This window comes from Aquila chrysaetos, chromosome 10 (genome assembly GCF_900496995.4).
Source record: "Aquila chrysaetos chrysaetos chromosome 10, bAquChr1.4, whole genome shotgun sequence".
NCBI lineage: Eukaryota > Metazoa > Chordata > Aves > Accipitriformes > Accipitridae > Aquila > Aquila chrysaetos.
Genome location: NC_044013.1, coordinates 844,986 through 868,473, shown reverse-complemented (window position 1 = coordinate 868,473; position 23,488 = coordinate 844,986). Strand labels below are relative to the sequence as shown.

Genomic DNA, 23,488 nt, shown 5'->3' with positions numbered 1-23,488 from the left:
TAACAGAGGCAAAGGCAGGCATGACACTGAGATATCCTGAAAATATATCTATATATAAAAACATTGTATTGTCAAATTCACATTGTCATCAAACCCCGGACAAGTTTCTTGTAGCTCATGCTACGCCAGTTCCTGGATTTACTTCAGCGTGCCATAACCGTGGTTTCCTCTTGCAGCCACTCCGTACCAGCAGCTCCCTCCCTCCCTGTAACAGCCGCGTCCGGACAGCCGTGTGTCACCAGCCAGCGCGGTTACACCGAGCGCTGCCGCGCACCGTCTCCAGCCCCGGGCAGGACGGGCGCAGTGCCGGCAGCCTGGATGCCCACCACCTCCCTGCAGAACCGTTCCGTGCCTTCGGTGTTTTCCCGGGTGCTGCTATCAGCTGCACCTTTGTGGGGTGGCTCAGCCGCCTGGGCAAACGTGTGGCCTGTCAGAGGAGTGGGGTTAACTTTTCTATGACATTTACATCTTGGAAGGAATAAATCTCTAAAATCTTAGTTTACATTAAATACAACAATAATATGCTACATAAAGAAACAGGAGATTTCAGCATCTTATTCTGCACAACAGAAAAAAGCCCCAACTCTTCAACAAGTACTCAACCTAAACATTCTTTTCTTCCTAAGTTAAGAGCTGAGAAATCTTACAAGTTTAAGTCATCCTCACCCCTATTAAGAAGAGGTATCATTTTCAAAGAAAAAAATTACCTTAGGTGCCCTTTTAACATAACTCAATATTGCAGCTTTTACATCCCCAAAAGCTGCACTTGCACAGCCACTTCAGCTTCTCCATATCCCAGAAGAAGCCAAGTAGTCAGCACATAATTGACCTCTTTGCTGAACCTCAGTAATTTTTTATTGCCAACCCCTATAACTCAGATCTGGTTCCTAAGGATTACAGTCTTTTTTTAGCTTTAGCTTTTTCAGTTCTCAGCATCACAAGTAGACAGCATTATTCAAGTTAGCAGGTTAACAATTTAAGTGTGCCAGAGAACATAAAAGAATGGTTTCTCTTCTGTTGATATGAAGTAATACCACAAGACACTAGCAGGATTAGATTATCTGGTTGTTATATCAAGTTTTTTCAGGGAGCAATGCAAGCATAGGCCAAGCACTCCTTCCAGGGGTTTCTCCTTCACCTCTCCCGTTTGCAGCATGGACATTGCTGTACGTGGTTGAACTGCCCCTTCTGCTTGGCAGAAGCACAAACCACTGCCATTGCAACGCTGGTCCTCCAGCTCCACTTCTAAGCCCAAAGCGCACTCAGCCTAATCAAAGATTTACACAAGGCAAGCATATGTAGATAGAATCAAGAGAAAAGCCCAAAAGCAAATACCACCACACAGCCAGCTTACGGAGAAGCGTTTGCATCTGCATATTTGTCCACCAACAGAGACATTAACAGCGACCAACAGTTTGGAAAGGCTGCAAAGCCGCTACTAAGAGCGATACATTCCTACTTAGTCACGTTATACTCATCAGGCACATCAGTAGCTTTTGCAGCTAGATACAGTGACAGAAAACACAGCATTTGAACTGCTGCCCCGGGGTCTGAGCAGTAAAATTATTCCTTAGACACCCCTCCTCTTGCCACCCCAGCGTGAGAGCATCCCATCAGGGAGCAGCCCTGTTTCACCCGCCCTGCCGCAGGACGCCGGGCAGGGATGCTGCACCCAGGCTCATCTACCTGGCACGAGCAAGGGCAGCGAGAGCAGTAGAGCCGAATCCCCCAGCTGAGGGTGGGACGGACCGCGTGTGTGCCAGAACAGCATTTCTGATGTTCCTCACTGGAGCTCAGCTGCTGGAAGGCTCGGGCCACCTGGCAGGGACCATCAGTCTCCAACCCTTTTCATCCACTGCAAGGCCATTTCATTTGAAGTTGCTTAATGTTTTGATGTAGCATTGGAAGATGGATGGCCTTACGCTTTCCGTCACATTTGCCTCAGGACAACATTAAGGAGAGGATGCCTTTGAAGGAGCACGGCCTGAGCTATCGCGCAGGACGTATGCAGCAAAGTCTTGACTCGGCCAGCAACATGCATCTGCAGAAGACCACGGGCCCTGTACGCCACCCCCGCTTTCGCTTCCCTGTGCCACATTTCACAATCCTCCCACTTGTGTCACAGAGAGCATCTTAGCAAAGACCAGTTCCCCTTTACACTGCTGCATGAATACTGAATATATATTTCCGTTGCTAGATAAACCAAACTGGGTCACTTTGTTTCTCTGTAGTAACTCTTATTTCCATCTGATGGGTCACACCACAACCCAACAACACACAAAACACTCATTCGAGCTTTGTCTCTCCAGCAACTCATCTAACAAGGCTTTTCCAAGAAATGCCACACTCAGCAGTAAAATTTGCTGCTGCAGTTTATTATTTAGTAAGAAAATGACATTTGAGAAATGTAACCTCATTCTTACCTTTTCAGCTGGCTCTTTCTCCATACGCCCTTGGCACGGCGCTCTGGGTGCTCCCCCCCATGCTAACGGGCAGCATCGGGCTGGGGGTCCTTGTGCAAGCAGGCAGCTGCTATCCTGGCTCCTATTTAATCCCTGCCGAGCCACCACACCCTGTCTGATGGGGAGCCCCTGGCTCCAGGGGATCCAGGTGGGATTCATCCCCTCCTCCTGCTCGTCAGCACTTCTGGCCACCCCCAGCCCCTCACCCAGGTGGTGGGATGCTCCCCAGCCCCCCCCCCCCCCCGCCCCGGCACTTCATCACCTGGCTGGGTAGCTGGGCTATGCGATGCATGGTCTTCATCTTTCCCATCAGAAAGAAGGAATCAAGGTGACAGCAGGTGGAACGTGTTGTCTGCTTCTCAACAGCACCCACCAAAACAAAGCATGTCTCTAGGAAGGAAAAAGAATTCGCAAGACCAAGCCTTAAAGTAGCTGAGAGTGCAGAATTTATTTCAAAAGTCAGCATGCAAGCTGCTGAATTGCTTTTATTTATCAAATGACTTAATTATTTCAACTGGAAGGTTATTAATGCGACTTTCCATCCTGCGATTCTTACGTGATGATGTCAGGAAGTGAAGTAAGAGTGCAGGAATGGACAACATGAGTCAAAAGCAGCAGTTACATGTTTGGCTTCACTTATGTGGATCAGAATCAAGACAAGATATGGAAAAGTAAAAAGAATTAACACAAGTCTAACAGCCACCTTGCCCATGACATCAGTCACCTGCAATGTCCTATCCTCAGGGTGTTTATGCATTTAGGTCAGACCCCTATGCTGCTGATCACTTGCTATAAAGCTGCTTTGAACAAATAGGTAATACCGTAAGCATTTAAGTATGTGTTTTACTGCACACTTCAGATGCTGGCCGTAGACCTTGGGGGTACTGTTGAGGTGATAACATTTAAACAAACAAAGGAACACATTTGGCTGGCTTACAGACTCTCTTAAAGAATTAAGTTCCTCCTGAGCTTCAGGAAGATGATTTAACTTAAATATTTTTAGAAAGTGGGAACCAAATTGAAAACAAGCAAAAGTCAGCTGAATTAATATCTCTATCACCAGCAGCACCAGTAGTTAAAAATCTGAAGTTGTCCACTGGTGTGACTTTTCACACAGAAGGGTGCCAGCATGCAGTGACGGGAGCCGGGCAGCCTGGCATACTCCCAGCACAGTTAAATCATAGCTGGGGGAGAGCTCATTTTGAGTTTCCAGGACTACTTCTGACTTTGCAGGCAGCCAGCCCGCGCGTGGCATGGTATTAACTCCACAGCCACTGCGGTAGCCTGTGGGCAATCCTGTTCTTCTGGAAAGATATTCTTAGAAATAATTATTAAAATAATGCAGAGCAGAAGCTGCTTTAGCATAGAGCACGGCCAGAGAGCTGGTGGGGAAAGGAGTGGGGTTTCTGTCCTCAGTGCAGATGTGCCAGGGAGCGGGGCAAGAGGCGATGGGCACAGAGGGAAATCCTGGAAATTCCCGTGGAATGTAAGAAAAAAGGTTGTAGGACAGTTTACACACTCTGAGCTGTGGAGGAGCAGAGGTCTGCTTGGTTTTAAAATGAATAAAAAATATGCTCATGCATTTTTGAGCCCTCTGCTCTGACAGGTGGGTTTGGAGCCAAGCTGTGATTTCCCTCAGAAGGTGGGTCCTCCTCCTGCAGCTCCTTCCCCTGAAACCAAGCGTCTCCTGGAAAGCAGCTCTCCCTCTTTTAGACTGATGCATCCAGCACCTAAAACCAGGGGTTAAAAGTAGCCCAATGTCTTGGCTTCTGCATTTGACTGGGAAAGCAGACAGCTGGGATCACAGCACGCCTCTGCGCCGGGGAGAGCCCAGGGCGCCCGGCACTGCGACGCGATCCCTCGCCGTACCCAGCACTGCTCATCGCAAGGAACATTTATTTTTAGATCACTTACCGCCAGTAAAACATACTTGGACTGTTTTCAGTCTGACTCACAGCTGAATTCCTGTTCTTCTGGAGGCTGAGTTTTCTGTCCCCACCCAAAAGGAGGGAAGACAAAACAAAATGAAACAAAAAAACACCCCAGCTGGACCCAGTGTGGATGTTTCCAGCCTGTGCTGGTGCTGATGTCTGCATCCAAGCAGGGCATGGGACGGCCGGCACGGCCGGCACGGGGTGGCGGAGGAGGGTGGCCGTGGCCTCGGGCCAGCGTCAGTGCTGGTCCATGGCCACAGCAGTGACGGGGCATCGTGTGGCTCTCCCCGGGGGGGACCCAGGCCCACAGCCCAGCTCACCTACCCCAAACCTGCACCCCGGTTCAGCCCCACTCAGCTCAGCCTAAGTGATATATCTCTATGAGAAGAGCTTGTGGTTTGGGTTTTTCTATTTTAATTTGTCTGTATACTACTCAGTATACTTGTACTATCCAGTACAAAGACAGAGCATGCATACATAACTTTAACGTAGAGATTTTTATCTCAATGTCAGCTAGGATGTACAAAACAAAGCCAAAAGCCTGCAAGGGGTTGCACAGCTGGAAACACCATCACACCCAAGCTGGGGGAGCAGTGCTCTTACCCCTTAAGGTGTTTTTTTACAGAATTATTTGCCTGTGAAGTGATATGTGGCTGGTTCATGCAAAGACCCTGAGACCTGCCCCTTGAAAGAAAAAAAGGTACATCTGCAGCAAGCAAAATCAGAGGGAAGAAAACAGCCCTCTTGAATATTAGCCTTTTTGGAAAGAAACTTTGATGTTTTTCTAGCTGGATGCTACAGACTATTTAGTCATTTTCAAGATAATGTCTGTAAGGAATTCTTTTTTTTGTTGCATTTTTGCTATTTTTAATTGAAAGACCAGAAGCACCATAGTAAAGTGTGTAATGATCAGAATTTTCACTAATTAGTTTGGGGAAATGGGATTAGGTGGGGATTTTAGAGACTGCCACTAAATCAAAAGCACAAACCAGGATTATCTCAGAAGGCTAAAGGGACCAGAGCCCAACGGGACATAAAATCACCCGAGGTGCCTAGGTTTTGTGTAGGGGCTCCTAAGCTAAACAAAAATGGCTTTTATGAAGGCCAAGAAAAGAAAAAGGGAGGTCTGCTGCTGCAGCGTTAGGGACCAGAGCAGAGAGGCGTTAGGGAGCGATTGCAGAGAGGAGTACGCTGCTGCTGCGATGTTCACCCTGGGCTAGGCAATGCCGGAGCTGCCCATGGCACAATTTCCAATTACCGAAAGGGTTAAGATTAATTTGTTACGTTAATCCAGATCATATAACCAGGATAAAACCAGACTCAGAAATAGGGTTGCTAAGGGATTATTGAACTTCATTTTTCCTCTTTGCCTTTGCTTTAAGCCCCAACCAGCGGCTGCAGTGCTGCCTTTCAGCCACAGGAGAGCATGAGGAGCTCGGGTCTTGGGTGGGGGTTTTACGGGACCAAGTTTGAGCCGGGGCACAGGCTCGTTCTTAGACCCGGCTCCGTTAAAAGCAAGTGCAAAGCTCAGCTCTGGTGCATGTGCAAAAGGTTTCTTACTATGTGGCTTTAAGTCTGCAGTTTAACATGATCGTTGCCAACTCTTCCCCACTCCTATGTTTTCTAACGCTAGTGATGTATATAGTATAAATGTCCTCTGCTAAGTCTTCCTTCTGGAAGGAGCTAGTCTGTACTACTTGGTATTTATAATTCATTGTATTCTTCTATTCTGAACAGAATGGTTCTAAAACTTAATTATATAAATAATATGGATTTTTATTTTGGCTATATTTCTTTATACCTGTTTTATATCTAATTCGTCACATAGAGTGAAATCAGACTTGCCATTCACAGTTACTGTGGATATACTGGTCAGACCTCAAACCTGTCTGCTTTGAGGAGGAGGTTGGATTAGATGATCTTCTGTGGTCCCTTCCAACCTGAGTATCCTATAATACTACATACTTTTATATTATTAAATAGAAAATATTTCCTGGGATTAAACAACAGTTGGTCTTAGAATAAACGGTCAATAAAATGTAAGTTCCTTTTCCTGCATCTTAGGTGGTCCATAAAACCAACTGCTGGAGTACAGCATCTGCAGTGAAGACATTAAAAAGAAGGAAACATTGAAAACGACAATATGAGAGACAAACCGACTGTCACCAGTGTGGAATCTGGGCAAAAATACGTGAAATGGGAAACAATATCTGCCATGAGAAATCTCAGAAGATGTTGGTTTTACATACTACCTGGATCTGTAAGTGCTGCAAGCCTGTATAATAGGTAGTGCTGCGAAAGACAATTTTCAAAAGCATTGGGATTTATAATCCTGAGTCTCAAAACGGTTTCAGAGATTTCAGCACACAGTTTGTAAAGGCAAGTATCACCTGCTGCTAATTCCGTTACAGCTCAGACAGCCGCCTTTCAGCTGGACATGAGGTTCCCTGTGCCCGGTCGGACTTTGGGGATGCGTTAAAGGCAGAGCCCAGCTCAAGCTGTGGCGGAGCAGCCGTGCGTGCGGCATGGAAAGCTGCTGAGCGTGGCCGAGGAAGGTGCCGGCTCCGGGGCTTGTCCTCCTCCTCGGGAAGGAAGCGAGCGCTCCGGCTGTTTGCTTACTCAGGACATGCAAATATTTCTAGTTTCTCGCTCTGCGGCTCCAAATCCCGCTCGTTTGTGGGAACCAAAAGCGGGTTTTGGGTTGGGCTGCAGGACCTGGGTCCGGAGGGGAAATGCGGGGGGGCACCGATCCTGCACCCAGCTGAGCCTGGCCCCGCTCGCCCCATGGCCCTCAGACCCCGCGCTGGAGCAGCCGTGCTCGCCCCTGCCTCCCTGTTAGCAGCTTGACGCTACCACTTCATGGGAAATTGCTGATGCGGTCTTTCAGTATTCTTCCTGCAGTTTAATTGCATAGAAACAAAAAAGAGCTTAGCAGCTGCCAGCCTGTTCCTGCTGAAGGTAGAGCTATTGCAGTCCTTCAGAATTTCAGTTAAATGAATTAATAACCAATTTTCTAATTAGCTAGCCTCTGTGTTTTAAAATTTCATGTGCCATGATATGATCAGTACACCTACTAGAGAAATAATAGCATCGCTATTATAAAAACCAGTTGATATAACGTATGGGATTTTTATGAAGTAGTGCTGGGCTTTCAGATGCACAGGCACTAGTTTCTAACTTTGCACCTTTTTTATGGTGGTTATATAGTATATATTAAGAGAAAGAGCATATATTTAGAGATAATGATTACTTGCCAGGTACCAAGCCGACAGGGAATAGCTGTGTGGGTACATGCGACACTGGTGTGTACACAGGGAGGTATCCTTAGTGACTCTATGCACTTAATAAGGAACAGATGACCCTGCTCACCTCAATGGACACAGCAAAACAAATAACTGAACATATTCATCCATAAGAACTGTCACTACACATTGTTTGCAAAGAAAAATCGTCTCCTGGCCATCGATCACCCAGACATGGTATGCCATGTACTGTACAGGTGCATCTCTGGTGGGGAAAGGGCAGTGGCATCATGCGTGCCCGCAGCTCCAGCCCTGTCATGGGGCTCGGACTGGCCTTGTCCCAGCCTGGGCAGGACAGCGGAGCCGGACCCCAGCCAGAACGCGGCAGGACCAGGGCAGTGACACCTGGATGCTGTTGGGCCAGTAGTGCCTCCTCTTCCAGCAAACCCAACCTCGAGGAGAACATCCTAACCCAGACACCTTCCACGTGTCAAAGCAACTTGAGCTTCTTCACAAGTGTTTTCTGTGCTAAAAAAAACCAAAAGCAAAACCGTAAGTTTCTTCCTAATTTGCATGAAGAGCCCGAGTCACCTCCCTGGCAGTAACAGAATTGCTGCTGATGTGTGCTGACGGGAAAACCAGACCTTGCTTTGGTAACGCTGCGACAGGACCGTGTCCTCATGCCTCGGCTGTGGTGCCTGCGCCTGCCTCGGAGCATCCCGTGCCCACCCACGGGCAGGAATGAGCTGGGACGAGCATCAGGCAGGGTCAGCTGCGCTCCCCCAACAAGCCTTGCCATCCCGTGTGCTCTCTGAAGGGGCAGAGATGTGTTTCCTAATAGCATTAAAAGTAGGCTGTGGCTTACAGTTTCAGATTTATACAGGTCTAATTAAACATATACTTTCAAATTACCAATGCGGATGCTCCCAGGGAAGCTGCCTGCCTTCATCTGCCCTTCTGCACACACAGCTGCTGGGAAAGGCTGAGCTGCCAGCATGACGTGAGCTGAGCATGACACAAACTATTTTCTGGAAAGTGGCTACCAGGCAGAGGTTTATTTATCTTCTGTCTTCTCCTTCCTTCCTGCCATGTGTTCAGTATGGGGCCTGAACGAGCACTTGCACAACCGGGGGTTCCTGTCATCTCACTGCCCAGCACGTACAACTGTCATGTGGAGGAAAAAAGGGATGGCTGGTATCGTGAAACTGCCCCAGGACATCAAAAGGTGAAGAAAGATGTTTTCGTACCCTGTGAAGATGATAGCAGTCACCAGAAGAGAAACACTACTACCAAGAAAGAAGGGCATGTAGCAAACTGCCCGCAATGGGCATCGCCTCTGACAGGGCTGGGGTGGGGGCACCGGGAACCACGGTGAGCCTCTTGCCAAGGAGCTGCCTACGTAAACCCAGGAACACTGCATGGATTGCAAACTGAACTGTGTGCGGTATTCCAGCATTAACAATATTCACCACTTAATGAGATCAGTGTAATGAATAACCCTGTTAGGTGAACAGGTGAGCGGAAGGTGCCATCCACTGCATTGTGGAGCAATTGGCATTGCATTTGGTTTGGCAGATTCCTGCATGAGACTCACGTAAGAAATCAGGCTAAACAGAAAGTAGGTTTGGGTTGAAAATGCAAAATTTCTCTTTTCACAGTCTCTCTCAAGCCCAAGACGGATGGCAGCGGTGAAAGCAAATATAGATAGTCAGGTGTAGGAGCTGACAACCACGTATCTCTACTGCGGGAAAAAAATTAAGTACAAACAGCATGTCCAGGAGGAGTGTACTTGGCCTTTCCACTTCTGCCATGGGATTATGTATGTATTTAAAACCCACAACCCACCAACTCCTCTTCTGCCCCACGTGAGCCCATTCACAAGAAAAAAGGAAGTCACTGAGCTGATACAGGAAAGCCCCAAATAGCTAGATTTCTAGGAAATAAACATTTATTTGAGAAGTCCTGTTCTGTCCACTGCAAAAGGCAAAGGTAAGTCTACTAAAGGTGTTTCAGCTTTTTATTTATTGCTGTATGGTACTTTCCCTGGAAGAAAATTCCTCTTTACTGCATTAGACTCCAACTTTAAAAAGGGAATATTCAACCCGCTTTTGGAAGTTCTGCTCTTAGCTTCCTCTGTATGGGGATGAACGTGCGCGATATCATACCCAGCTCAATAATTGCCTCTTGGTGCTACATATAGTGGTCCTTACAAAATCAGGAGGTATTTATAATGGAAACTGAAGTGCAGCTTTATCCCTCCCAGGCTGTGCTGCCATAACACACGTGATGGATTTTTTTTTTCCACCACTGACAGAGTGATTTAGCGATTTAAGTGTAAAGATTTGTTACAAAGCAAACCGAGGGAAGAAAATAAGGATTTACGCACATTTCTTTCCAGTCAAAACTCTAGTTAGCAGTCCCCGCATACCCCTCTCCCTGCCGGCGCAGCCTGGCTGCCGTTTCCAAAGGCTTTAGGCAGCAGCAGCGCTGGGGGGGACGGACTCAGCCCTCCCACGGCAAACTTCTGAGGGAGTGATGTGACAGCAAAATCTTCCCGCGGCATCACCGGGATCAGCAGCAGCAGCAGGACCCTGGGCTCGGGGGGATGCCCACAGGTGGGTGCCTGGGAGTAGCACCCAGCACGTGCCGCGGCCACCCCAAAGGAACGCCGGCACGGGTTTTTGTGCGAGATACTCGCGGGGGGAAGCAGCTGCCTTACCCCTCAAATTGAGCCAGATGAGTACTTTTGCTCACAGACTTTTAGGGTCTTACTGTTAACAGGAAAAAGGCAGGTGTAGTGACTTCATGGACATTAAAGAGAATAGCGTCTAAAACAACACCCTCAACACAAAGGAGGCTTTTTTGTTTTTTTAAACAGGATGCGCGGTTTATTATCGGGCAGGCTGGTATCAGTGAAAGAGCTAAGCGTACTGCAGATGACCAACACGTCAGAAAGTAGAACTGAAGTTGTCTCTGACGAGGCACGACAACGGGCGGCCCCTTCTCCAGACCTCGGGGAGCAGCGAGCCCCTGGGCAGCGCCTGCCTCCTGCTTCGCTGGGGGCTCCTCCATCGCCTGCCGGAACGCAGGCAGGAGGGAGGCTGCCCGCACCCTGCCCACGCTGCTGCCCACGTTCCGCCCGGCACGTCCCGGCGCTCTCGGCAGGTCCTTCCCGAGCCCCGGCTCGTACGAGCATCTTACTTCACCGATCTCTTCACCCTTTGTATTTGACGTCGGGTCAGTCAATTGGAGAGTAAGTTCTGCTGCAGCAACAATTCTGCAGGGATGTTAGGCAGAGAACTGGCTCCTCGTTAGCTCCTGTTTCATTATCGGAACTGTTAATGAAGTTCAAACCGTGAGGTCCAAATTCTGCTTCAAGCTCTACATTCTACTCGCACTTATAGATAATTACATTAAAGTTAAGTAAGTCTGTACACTTTGAAAAGCATCTGCGAGTATGCCAGTATGAGCCTGCATAGCTGTCCCAGTGATGTACAAAGGCAAATCTCAGTTAAGAACTAAACCAATAGATTTTCTTATTTTTACTTCTGCAAGCTGAATCCAGCTTTAATATCAGGTTGAAAGAACCTGCCTGCACACACACACACGCCTTCGCTGTCTCAGTGCTTCCATGAAATGCTTGTAAGACCAGCAGCCAAATGTTTCAGCTTTCTGCACTCCTTGCACTTGCTACAAACAAAAACAGCAACCTCGCCACTGCCTCCCTCCCGCGATGCTGACAAAGCGTTCCACCCAGCCGTTTGCATACCCTCCTTTTTTGCCACATCCGAGATGCCAACCCTCGCCAAATCAGCTGGAAATGGAAATTGTCCCAGCTATTTATTCTGAAGGGTAAACCTCCCAGGAGACACAGAGTTTGCAAACACTTACATAAAGAAGACTCGACTTTGATCCCCAGACTGTGTTGACCATGTGAATTAGTGCCCCTGGCACATTTTACCCAAGCCTAGGTCCAGTCCAGCATCAAGTTACGGCTCACAAAGAACCTGTCTGAGAGCAGCATAGTTTCCCTCTAAGAACTACCATGGTGATCTTTTATTTACAATATTAATAGGCGATAGGGTTTCCTGCTGTACTGTTGTGAGAGAACATCACTTCTGGTTTGCTGGACTCAGATTAGCAGAAGGAGGTCTCTTGTACAACAAGGTAACAAGTGCTTTTAGAAGAACACAATCAGCTTACGCATATTCTATAGCATAAATAAAATTATCTACAAAAAATGGCACTGTACATTGGTGAACGCTCTCCCGAAGAGAGTTTCCGGCCCCCGTCTCCCACTACAAGAGGTCTCCTTATTCGTTCATTTGCGAGTGGTTGTCAACCTGCTCAAGAGCTGCCTTGTTTTTGCCATCAGCATCTCTCTGAAGTGGTCACCCATTAAGAAATAAAAAACAGGATTAATGGCGCTATTCAAAAACGCGATGGGTCTCGTGATGATGTAAATGGTGTTGATGATGCCCTGCGTGCACACAGAGACATTCAAGGCTGGTATTCGGGAAGCAAGTCGCACATTGCGCATTATGTGATAGGGAGTAAAAAGCAATGAGAAGGTAACCACCGCGAGGATGACTAAAGCAAGGGGTTTTTCAAGTGTCAGGAGAGAACTGAGTTGCTCGCTCCTGGTTTTAAGGAAAAGAACCATCTTCACATAGAAGCAGCACATGATCACAAGAGGAATAAGGAACCCAAAGACAGTCAGGAACATGCTATAGATGAGGTTTTTCACAGGGTCTCCAGAGCTTGCATAATCAAGACACTTGTATTTATGGGCAGGCGCTATAGGCTCCAGGAAATACATCAACGGCAGCAGTTCCAGTATCACGCCGATCCATATGGCAACAGACACGATAAGGGCTGTTCTCCTCTTCTGTAGAAAATGTTCTCTGAAAGGATATTTTATGAGCATGTATCGGTCAATACTGATAATGGTGAGGAAAAGGATGCTGCTGTACAGGTTTGCATGCAGAAGGAATCTGTTGCTGTGGCACAAGATGGTCTCCTTTGCCCATTGATCTCTGGAGTAGCTGTTCACAAGTATTGGAAGAGTACACAGAAATAATAAATCTGATAATGATAAATTGAACAGGTAGACGTTGCCACTTTTCCAGTTTTTCAGGCAGAAAATATAGCCAAACACAACAATGGTGTTTCCAGTGAAGCCTAAAATGAACTCAAGGCTGTACATGGTGGAAAGATAATACTTTTCTAGGACTCTGTTCATCAGCAAACAGCCATCTGTCTCGTTCACAGCCTGGAAAGATAAAAAAAAAAAAACAACCAAAAAAACACAACAAACACAAAACCACCAAATATTAGTAAGAGATCACTGCATGGCTATTTTTATATTGTTGCTATAATAGGTGAATATAGCCATCTATTTGCTTACAGCTTATATGGTAAGTAGAGACTTGAACTCAAAGAATATCCCTTATGCACACAAGATTTCTACCTTCAGCTATTGACCAGAGTTAACAAGCAAGATGAAAACTTGCATGAGCAAAAACCTGTGTGAGGAGTCTGAAGTAAAAGCATCACCTGAAGGCATCTGCCATAACGTGCCAGGTGCTGCTTTTGGCCAAACCCATGGCAGCGCCAGAGGCTGGGAAAGTGAAACTTGCCTGTCATCACTTTGTCACAGCCCTTGCTGGAAGTCATCTGCCTCCCTGTTACCCAACCCCTGTCCCGTGGTCTCACTCATCACTAAAGCAGAAGTCTGCTGTCAAGACTGATATAGGATGAACTCATTGGCAGCAGTACAGCCACTCTCTGACAGCGTTACTCGGAATTCATTAAGAAGTCAGGAGAGAATGTGTTTATTAAATTAATTGAACCATTCATCGTGCATTTTGTACGGTTTTGCTGGTAACTCGGTACCAGAATTGCACAGAAAGCGCTGTGAGGATGAAGCGCGTACCCTGTGCCTCACGGCAGACGCGCTGGAGCGCTTCCGAGCCATTCCTGCAAACACGGGACATTTCTGCTCCTGGGGTTTTACAAGTCTCTTCTGTTTTCTACAAAAAGCCCTTTCAAGAAGGGAAGGTGCAGTTACGACTGAGTCCTCATTGATATGAAAGCGACTGCAGTCAAGGGGATGGCACAGTCAAGATCAGGATAAAACGCCTTCAAAGCCAAATTCGCAAACTTTAAGTCACTCTTGCTCTTAACTTCCTATGAAGTGGGAACACCCCGTATGATTTATTCAACCACAGCCCATAACCTCTGCCAAACCCACACCCTGTGTTCGGTGGAGGGCCCCAAGCCCAGCCCTGCCGAGCTGCCGGAGGAGGAGAGGCTGTTCCTTGCCGGGACCACGCTGAGCGCCGGGCTGGCAAACGCGTGGCTTTTTGCAGCCAGGAGAGCTAACAGCCAGGCTGCCAGCACCGCTGCCACCCCTCCTGCACTGCTATTTCATTTTCTCTTTGGCTCCAGACAAAGAGCTTCGCCTTTCGGCTTGGAAGTAAGTACCACAAACAGTATTCTTTAAGGAGCAAAGCTTTCTAGGAAGCTGCACCCAGTGTGAGTTTGCCTGAGGACAAATTTTTCTTGCTTTCTAAAGGTTCGATAAAAAAATGCTTCCTTGCTACAGGGAAAGAAATATAGGATCTCAAGTGCTCACTCCTCTCCCTCCTCAGGCAGACACCCGCACCCACCTGCAGGGGAGCCACAAGATAAAGAAAGCTTCTAGCGAGAGCCTTTGGTTAAAATAGTAGCAAAGCAATTAGAAAGCAGAGGGAAGCGAAACATTAGAAAAATGGGATATAGGTTGAAACTGAAATCAAGCTAAGTCTAAGCTCTGAAAGAGCAGCAATGTGACTGCTACAAAATCCGCTAGTCTCCACAAATCCTGTGGAGATCCCATAATTGTTTTATGTATTTTCAAAGTTGTTCTGGTGTCTAGAATTTGTTAATAGGTCTCTGCTCTCAGAGCACTGTATCTTACTTCAAAGGTAGATCACGAGACAGAATAAAGTACAGCATATACAAAATTTCATAAAGTTACATCCAGCAAATATCTACGCTTACACCGTGTACTGCAGGAGACAAAAATTATGTAGCTGTGAATGCTCACTCCGGTCAGAATAACCTCACATGCAGTACCTAGCCTAACCCTGGCTGTGCAGGCACCCGAGAAGAAACTCAACACTTTAGTGAGGTTTTAATTCTAGAAAACACTGCACTAACATTAGCACTTTAAATTCAAATAATAATTAAAACATTACTGTATTGACAGACACATTGATTCAGGTAGTTGTTAGAAGAAGACCGATTAATCAATTTTAAAGTAAGCAGTCAGGGTAAAGCGATTAAACAGTTCATTCAGAAACAGTTTCGCTAGAGGAATAGCAGAGTCTACTCGAGGAGCCGCAGCCTGAGAACCGGCTCCCCAGGCACAAGGACACCTTACCATCCCGAGGGCTGGGAGCTGCCTCTGCATCAGCTCTCCCGGACCATGCCTTGGCGAGAACGCTGGGATCCCTGGAGCGCAGCACAACGTCGCCGTTTAACCTCATTTGCATATGATTCAATCATTAATGAGTCAAGGCAAAGGAGAGATTTGTTTGGCTGAGCAGGACACGGGGCAGTTTTCATGGGAGGAAGGTACTGCGAAACGTCTGCCGAGCCAAGGAGAGAGCAAACCAACACTTCCCCTTCGCAGAGACCTGACCGAGAACCCCCGGGGCGGGACGGACGGCGGGACGGCGGCGTGCCGACAGCACTGCCCGACGCCGGGTCCCGATAACGGATTTCACGCGAAATGCTCCCGTTTGGATGCCGTGGAGATCTCGCGGCGAGCCGCGGGGCCGGCAGTCGGAGGTCCCCAGCTCCCGTGCGAAGCACTTTACCTCGTGCGGGCTGCCACGGCCGGCGAGGCGGAGAGCCCGGACCGGCTTCCCGGAGGCGTGAGGAGGGAGAGGGCACCGCTCTGCATCCCACGTTTTGAGAGATCCCCAGAGGCGTCGGGAGGGCAAAGCCTGGCGGCTTGCGTCCTGATTACACCCAGCCTTCTTCAACCACCCACCGGGCTCTCCTGTTGCACTCGGAGATCAACGCAACAGATGATACAGCGGCTCCGTGACATTCTATAGTTAGCACACCAATTAAAACAACGTATTTTAATTATACTAAAGCAGAGCACTAAAGAGCAGCACTTAGTTTTCACATAGTGACACATTTTAACGCTTCAAAGCTTGCTGGTTTATTCGTCATTGCTAAGAATACTATTATGTTTTTAACTTTGAGCATAAACGCTGCTAACGCAAAATGACTCTGCTCCACTGTGACTAATGCACCTGAACCAGTCTATATCAGCACAAAAAATTGTTTCTTGGTTTCAAATGATACAGCGGCATTTTTACGTGCGGTTTTGATTTTATTTTTATGTGTGGACCGCTGTCTTCCACTGTTCAGAAGCCCCAGGGCTCTCCATAAGAGATTAGGTTTCCATTTCTTGAGGCAGGGCACACCCAGCCTGGGTGTCCAGGCTGAAAGTGCTGATCCTTGTACGAGAAAGTGAGGGTGCTGCGGCTTTCCTGCATAAAAACGAGCAGGAGAGCAATCTCAGCAGTGTTTTGGGTTGAACGTGATTGGGCAGCTGTGCGGCTGACACGTGAGAGATGCTCCCCGTCTGGGATTGCCACTGCTACCGGGCAGGTTTGCATCCAGGGGGGATTTCTAGAAAATCCTGCTCTGTGCAATGTAAACTTTCATATACTTCCATTTAACTTCTACTGCTGTGCATAAGCATGCTCTAGGTGAGTTTTCAAGCCAAAAAGTTGCTGCTGCGTCACCTGTCAATATACATTAATGACCGAACACAAAAGCATCAGTCTTTCTTTCCTGGCTCATGTAAGCAGCAGAGCGCTTTTCAGCCTGATACAGAAAAAACGATTCACTCTGTATGCAGGCTGCGGGGCCGGGTCCACAGTCACTAGGCCTACTTTGCAGGAAAAAGAAAATCCCAGCATTTGGGGGGGCTCATTAGTCACCCCTCTAGTAAAGAAGCCAAACCTGTGTTATTCACCCGTTAATGGCAGCTTGCTCAGAATTGCTGGCAGACACAAACCAGCGACCACTGCACCTCGAGCAGATGGCCATGCATTTGCAACGCACACACGTAAACTGACATCTAATTGCTTCATCTGATCCCAGCAAAACCGGGACGTTCCAGCAGTATTTAGATCACACACAGCATCTGGAACACACAGGCAGTGCCTGCGCTGCTGTGAGCTGCCAACACCACCGAGCTGCTGCTTCATCCCTTGCAGGGGACAAGCAAGCTGGAGCCAAGTTCCGAAGTTTTAAGTGTATCTAAAAAAGTTGGGGTAGCCCTTTGTGCAGCTCACGTACTTGAGGGCAAGGCCACCCTCGGGCAGGAGAGGAGCCCCGGGGGCTGCAGCCGAAGCCCAGGTGAGAGCGGGTGATGCTGCGCTCCGGCCGGGATGGTCCCTTCCCCGGGGAAGGCAGCAGCGGAGGTCGTGCCCAGGAGAAAGGGACGTGTGAGCCGCAGGCAGGGCACCGATGGGTGGGCATCTCCAGTTCTCGGACGGACGGCTCGGTCTCAGGGTTGTGTTCTTCCCAGGCTCACCCCTGCTCCTGACCGCACGGGTAACAGCGCAGGGTCTCATCCCGACCATCCCGGGACCGAGCCTTCTCCAGGGGGTCACGGCCGCAGAGGGTGTTTCAGATCAAAGCTTTGAGGTTATCTGCAAATGCAGCCACCACATGGCTAAACAAAATCGCTTTTGAAAGCGCCTTCCTTCCTTTTCAGAAGAACCGAGAAGATAAGTTTCACTTCTCCTCTCTACGTACCCAACAGCCCTGCGGTGCTGAAGGAGCTCCTATACTTGGCGAGAATCCTGGAAATGGCAAGTTTAGCAAATATAGCTGAAGTACAGTTACATTTCTTAAATTTAAGCCAGAATTTGTAGGCCTCATTTTTAAAGCGTGAGTAAAAAGAGAAAGAAGCTACAGGTCATCTGTAGATGGCTGCAGAAGAACTATCATGAGCTGGAAAAAAGCTAAATAAAATAAATTGCTAAAGGACACACTAGCTTTAAGTCCCCGAAATTTTGGAAATAATCAGCACAAGCATGTATTCAGCATTACTTCGCCTTGGTGAATGATACAAAAGAGTGGTTTCCGAATTTTACCAGCCCAATGAAATTAAAATTTTAAAAAGATAAATCAGAAAATAAACAGATGTTGAAACTGCTCATTAGTTTAGCAGTGCTGTGGGCCATACTGATGCTTCCCATGGAGCAGCTGTCTGGTTTTACAAGAGCCAGGAGCTACTATCGTTCTCTCCTGTCATGGTAACAGCAGGATGGAATGGGAAGAAGGAGTAGCTGCCACCTGCTCGGAGCTGCTGGTTTTGCTGTACAAGCATCACGCCCTGACAGCTAAACTCAACAAAAATGTGTGAAATCAACTAAAGGAATAAACAGGGGTTTCCATTATGCTCAAAATAAGTCTTCTAGGTGTGCCTATCTTTTGCCCCAGCTACTGGAGGGATATCAGTTTCTTTACCACGATCAGCAGTACCTTGGCTGGAGCTTTAACAGGGCGATGATCGCCACGTCTGTTTATGGTGGGGAGACAGCTGTCGACGTACACAGAGCTGTAGGGAAACTGTGAGCAGCAGCTACTGCATTTCCACATCAGTATCATGACGTGTGCCACAAAAAATCCAAAATGGAATGGAATGGGAACTGATAACGTAGAGAGCCCATCACAAGCGAGTCATCGTACATAACTGGTGATGGAAGAAATTTATGGTGGATGAAGTGCTGTGAAACAACTTAATACGTACGTGCAGAAAGCTCACCGTTAATGAGTGACTAAAATGAGACTTCATTAAATAGCCAAGTAAAGCATTATAAAAGGTAACACATTACATTAACCCATCATTTTAGAGCACTACTTTATATCAGTAGCAATTTGTAAGGAAAACTAATAAATTAACTGATCTTAAATCACCGCATCTTTCATACAACTGGCTTACAAAACCTGGATTTTTTCAAGGAGACCTGGTAGGTTATGCCAAGGCGCAGTACTTGAAGCCCTGGATGACGGGGATCTAGTGGTCATGACAGAGCTGGATTTTCAAAAAGCCTTTGATGAAGTTCCACCCACACCGTAGATTGTGAAGAAATCTGTTTACTCTGTGGGTTTGTCTGGGTGAGTCCTGGAAACCCCCAGGGGCACCCCAGTTCCACCCTCCCAACCCACACCACAGATTCGTGAAGAAATCTGTTTACTCTGTGGGTTTGTCTGGGTGAGTCCTGGAAACCCCCAGGGCCACCAGTTCCATCCCCCTAACCTGTTCCAGTGACCACACAACACAAGCCCTGAGGCGTACGTGCCGGCACACAGAGGCGATTAAAAGCCCCAGGAAGGTGTTTCTGCCACCCTGATGAGAGTCGCTGAGGATGCCGCCCTGGGAACAAGGCTGGTAACTCACCTCAACTGGTTTCTGCTACAGTAATTCTGGATTTTCCTTCTCTGGAATCTGTTGCCATCGGTGGGGCAGGAGGGAGCCAGGCTGGCACCAGAGCACGGGAGAGACCGGAGCTCAGCTGGCAACCAGAGCCCAGCGCTGGCTTCATTGAGCGAGATAGCTTCACATCCAGATTTTTTGTCAAATGAGTCAAAACTTCTGCTTTTATAGTTGGCACAGAATTTTTACCATACTATTTTGTACTTACTGTATTTGAATATTATGATTAGCTATGACAGGAGGAAATTATAGATCACTAATAGTTCATACTTCACGTGAGCAATTGCCAGAACATACATAAAGAAGCACCAGCCTCGTGCCTTGTCACTGACTCACCTGAGGTGTGGGAAGAGCTGGCACTGCCGGCGCGCAGGGAGTCGGGCACTTGCAATAACCATCCACACAATGGTACGTTACTGGGAACCAGGTTCTTCCAGGCTTTAGTCCTAGCAAATGCTGATGCCAGTACAGGTTCAGAGACAAATGCTTTTCTACAAAATATAATGATCAGAATTCTTCCTGCACCTTTCGTAGGTTTTTTGTTTTGTTCTGGGGTGGGTTTTTTACGTAATTTCTGATACTTTCTGGGTGTATCGTGAATGTTCATCCAGGACAAACTAGAAGCATTCAGAGCAATCAACTGAAGTTAGATAGCATTACGCTAAAAGTAGATCTCGTATAGTTTAATGATAATTACAGGCCATTTCATTTTCTAGCTATAATAATTAAAAAAAAAAAATCAAATAGTGGCTCAGAGGATGGTGGGCAGAGAGCAAAGTGTTTTCCCAACAGAGTTTTTCACCTCTGGCTCTGTCTCCTCCTCTACCGACTTGTTGCTCAAGGCAGAGGCTTGGAGCTCGTCAAAATATTGAGGCCAACTCCTACAATATGCCTCAGAAGAACGAAGGTGCTTTTGGAACAGTCAGATCTCCTCTGCTCTCAGTCCCGTGGACGCCCCGAAGCCCACGGGGGTAGCCCAGTGCACGGCTGTGGGACAGCCCCGTGCCGGGGTGACCGCAGCTCCTGAGCACCCGTTACTGGGAAACGATAATCCCCACAAAGCACTTTTCTCTCAAAATACTACACGTCCATCGTCCCTGTGTGAGATTATTTTCCAAATGCCCACAGCGTTGGTGGATCATTTATTTAGAAATTGATTCAAAAGCAACTGATGGTCTTTTCCTATGTACCAGGCTTTAGGAAATCAGAGCCGCTGATATGGCTGCTCATTTCTCTGCTGCAGGCTGTGATAGATTCTTACTCTGTTAAAAACAACAACTGCATGCAAACTACTGATCAAAGCATCCAATAAAACCAGTGTCTACGGTGAAAATAGTGTTGCATGGCCAGAACACCAGGTGTGTGTGCTGGGTCTTTCTAGAGCACCTGAAGAGACCTGTGTTTGCCTGATAAGGTTTCCAGCATGGATAATAAGAAAACTTTAATTACACGATGTTGACACAAATCACAACCTCTAAACACTCGGGCAGCTGGTATGTTTTTCCACTCTTTCACTGAAAGGCAGAGGGATTTATTTTTCAAAACAAATCTTGCTTGTGAAAGGTGTTGTTCTGCCTGGCAACAGCTCACAGAACCATGCAGCACCCCACGGGGCTGACTTGGGAAACCCATTGCTCCCCAGATCCACTAACTGTACCTTATGTCATCCAGAAGGGTTTAAAGGGTGTTTTGAGGAGTACAAGGTATCTCAAATATAGCTATGTTGGAAGAACAAGTTAATACAAGTTGCACAGTCAGTACTTGGGCATTTACATTTGCTCATACAGGTCTAACCTTCCAGAACAGGTTTGGGTCCAGAAGGGAAGAGAGAGGCAATTTGGGGGTGGGGGAACACTAGAGAGGCAGTGGTGGAAAGCACAAGAACTCCAAAGGTGCATTAAAAGCCCGGCAAGCAGGCGAGATTCCGCCTGCCTGGAAGCTGCAGCATCCCACGGGGAGCCGCCGTGCAGCAGCGAGCGCAGCGGTAGTGCGCCAGCAGCGCCGGGGACAGAGGGGACAGGAGCAGCGGGAGGTGGCCTTGGCCACCGTGCACAATTTGCTGATCCTGGGTACATGTCCATAGTGACTTGGCATTAGGGAAATTCATCCCACACCTGGGAACCCTCATTCCTACAGCACCCCAGTAACACGCTTCTTCATTACAGTCAGCTGGTCTTTCAAGGAATGTCGTCAGTACAAATCTTTCCGCTGAGAAACAGCCTAATGCAACCACCGTCCATTCAAAAAGCAAACAGCCCCTAATTATTACAGAACTCCTTGGCACTGTTTTGATAGATGTCTATAGTATTTCTCAGGCAAGCTGTTGAAATTGCGCTGCCCAGATTTAATCCTGCAGCTCCCAGGCAATTTGAAGCAAGTTTGCAAAAGCTGGGCATTTAGACAGGGAGACGAGGGCAGGCTCCAGCTGTAAATTAATGCCATGCTGTTAAATTCACTGGGTTCTTTAGCATCCTGCAGGCTTTAAAGAAGAAACGCAACTGGAGTCAGGCACATTTGTTGTCATTAAATACCCATTAGTCAATTTATATTAGACTGAGGCCTATTAATGAGTCATGCATATTTAATGGTTTATTATGATGTATTTGCATTTGACTGATTGGAATGAGTCATTACGGTTGACCTTGAGTGAAATATGGTGCCTTTCCTGCAGAGCCCTTTAAACAGGGGATGTTCATCCCCACTTGGGATTCATCTCTGTGAGCAAAGTGGAACATGGGCATATTCTTTTAGGTTATAAATTATTACTAGGGGAAATTAATTAATACCTTGCCCTGGCCACCATGAACCAGTAGAAGAGAACTTTGCGATGACAACTGCAGTGCAAATGGGTCAGCAGCACACACTGCTGCTATACACCAGCGCAGACGGCGTTGGGCACAGGCTGTACAGCCTGTTACTGTAAATGTGATAGCCTAATGCCATTTCTACCCTTGGTACAAAGAAGGGATAGAATTAAATGTTTACTTTTGTTTATCTGTGGCTCGTTTGTATTAGCCCAGCAGTACCTGATTTCCATGTGACCCATTTCTCCTCTGCTTCCGTCCCCAAGCCAAAGTCATCACGTTCGGACTCAGATGCTTGTTTGCCAGCTCTGCCAGAAAAATCCATCCGAACACGTCTGTGCTCTCCCTGCATTTAGCTCTCTCCGAGGAAGGGGCCACGGCAGCTCCCACCCCAGCTGGCCACAGTAATTAGGGGAAGTGCATAGGGTGGTCCAGATATTTCAGATGCTAAAAGCAGCCCACGCTCCAGCAATCTCACTTTACCCCCGGTGTTGCTGTTCCTCCTGCAGGCACATGGCACCAGGACCCCGGCCCCAGGCCGAGCCTCACTGGGTGCCCGGCAATAAAACCTCCTGCTCGGCTGATCCCCAGGGACAGGGAGCTGGGGGACAAGTGGGCACCGAGGGGCTGTCACCCCTCCAAGCACGAGGAGCCGTCGCCCCTCCAAGCGCGCACCGCGCTGCCGCACGGCTGTGCACGTGGCGTTTCGGTAGTGGCACTGTCACCCTCCCGCTGCAGGTTGGGACAGACCCATAGAAGCCCCCAGCTGCCCCAGAGCCTGGGGTGAAGCTTTCCTGGCTCAGCTCCTCCTGCTGAGCGGGGGGTACGATAAATGTTCCCAACCTCCACCGCTTCCCGCGGTTTGGCTGTGAAACCTCCAGCTCTAACACGGGCACTGCCCTGCTGAAGGCAGGCGGCGATACAAGCACTGCCCAGGCAGAGCTGGCTTATAAACATAATTCAAAACCCATTTTGTTTGGCTTGAACATGGTTTAGCACAAACGCCAGATTTCTCGGAATAATGACATCTGAATCCGGCGAGGAAAAATCAAGCTGACCCAGGTGGGGAGGGCAGGACGCGTTCCCGGCACAGCATCGGGAGCGTTTGCCGTACCCCTCGAGGGCTCCAGCAAGGAACGCTGCGAGCCCTGTGGCACTGCAGCCCCTGCCCAGCCCCGCCGCTGGGCAGAGCCGGGCTGGCACGGCTCTCCTCGCTCTGCCCTGGCTCCAGCGCAGCCGGGCGCCGGGGTGTCAAACACACAGCCGGAGCTGCGCCCGTCCCCCGCCGCGTTAAGGTTTTGCTAAAGAAAAAAAATAAACAAGCTCTCTTAAGGTGTTGAACGTTCAAAAGTAAGTAAACCTGGCATTATAGCAGGAGAGGCAGCCTGCCCTACCGCGGGCAGCCCCTACCACCACACTCGCTCGGGCGCAGCGCCCAGCCTTTAGCCACGCTTGTGCCCGAACACAGTCAGCTCCCCCCAGCAAGGCAGTCTTTCCCACAAAGCATTTGGCCAAACTTTGTGACTTT

The 23,488-nt window shown here is 48.1% G+C and overlaps 1 protein-coding gene across 2 annotated transcripts; it reads right to left on the bottom strand.

The window, feature by feature from the left end:
• Nucleotides 1-10,527: 10,527 nt before the first annotated feature.
• SUCNR1 (succinate receptor 1) lies at nt 10,528-15,279 on the bottom strand. 2 transcript variants are annotated; one of them, XM_030028866.2, is made up of 2 exons: nt 15,065-15,279; nt 10,528-12,910 (listed from the first exon to the last, which is right to left on the bottom strand). In XM_030028866.2, the coding sequence occupies exons 1-2, from the start codon at nt 15,092-15,094 to the stop codon at nt 11,960-11,962; spliced, it is 981 nt and encodes a 326-aa protein (XP_029884726.1). In that variant the 5' UTR covers nt 15,095-15,279; the 3' UTR covers nt 10,528-11,959. The 2 variants fall into 2 exon arrangements, with proteins under 2 accessions (XP_029884726.1, XP_029884725.1); XM_030028865.2 differs by lacking the exon at nt 15,065-15,279 and adding an exon at nt 13,574-13,832.
• Nucleotides 15,280-23,488: the final 8,209 nt, after the last annotated feature.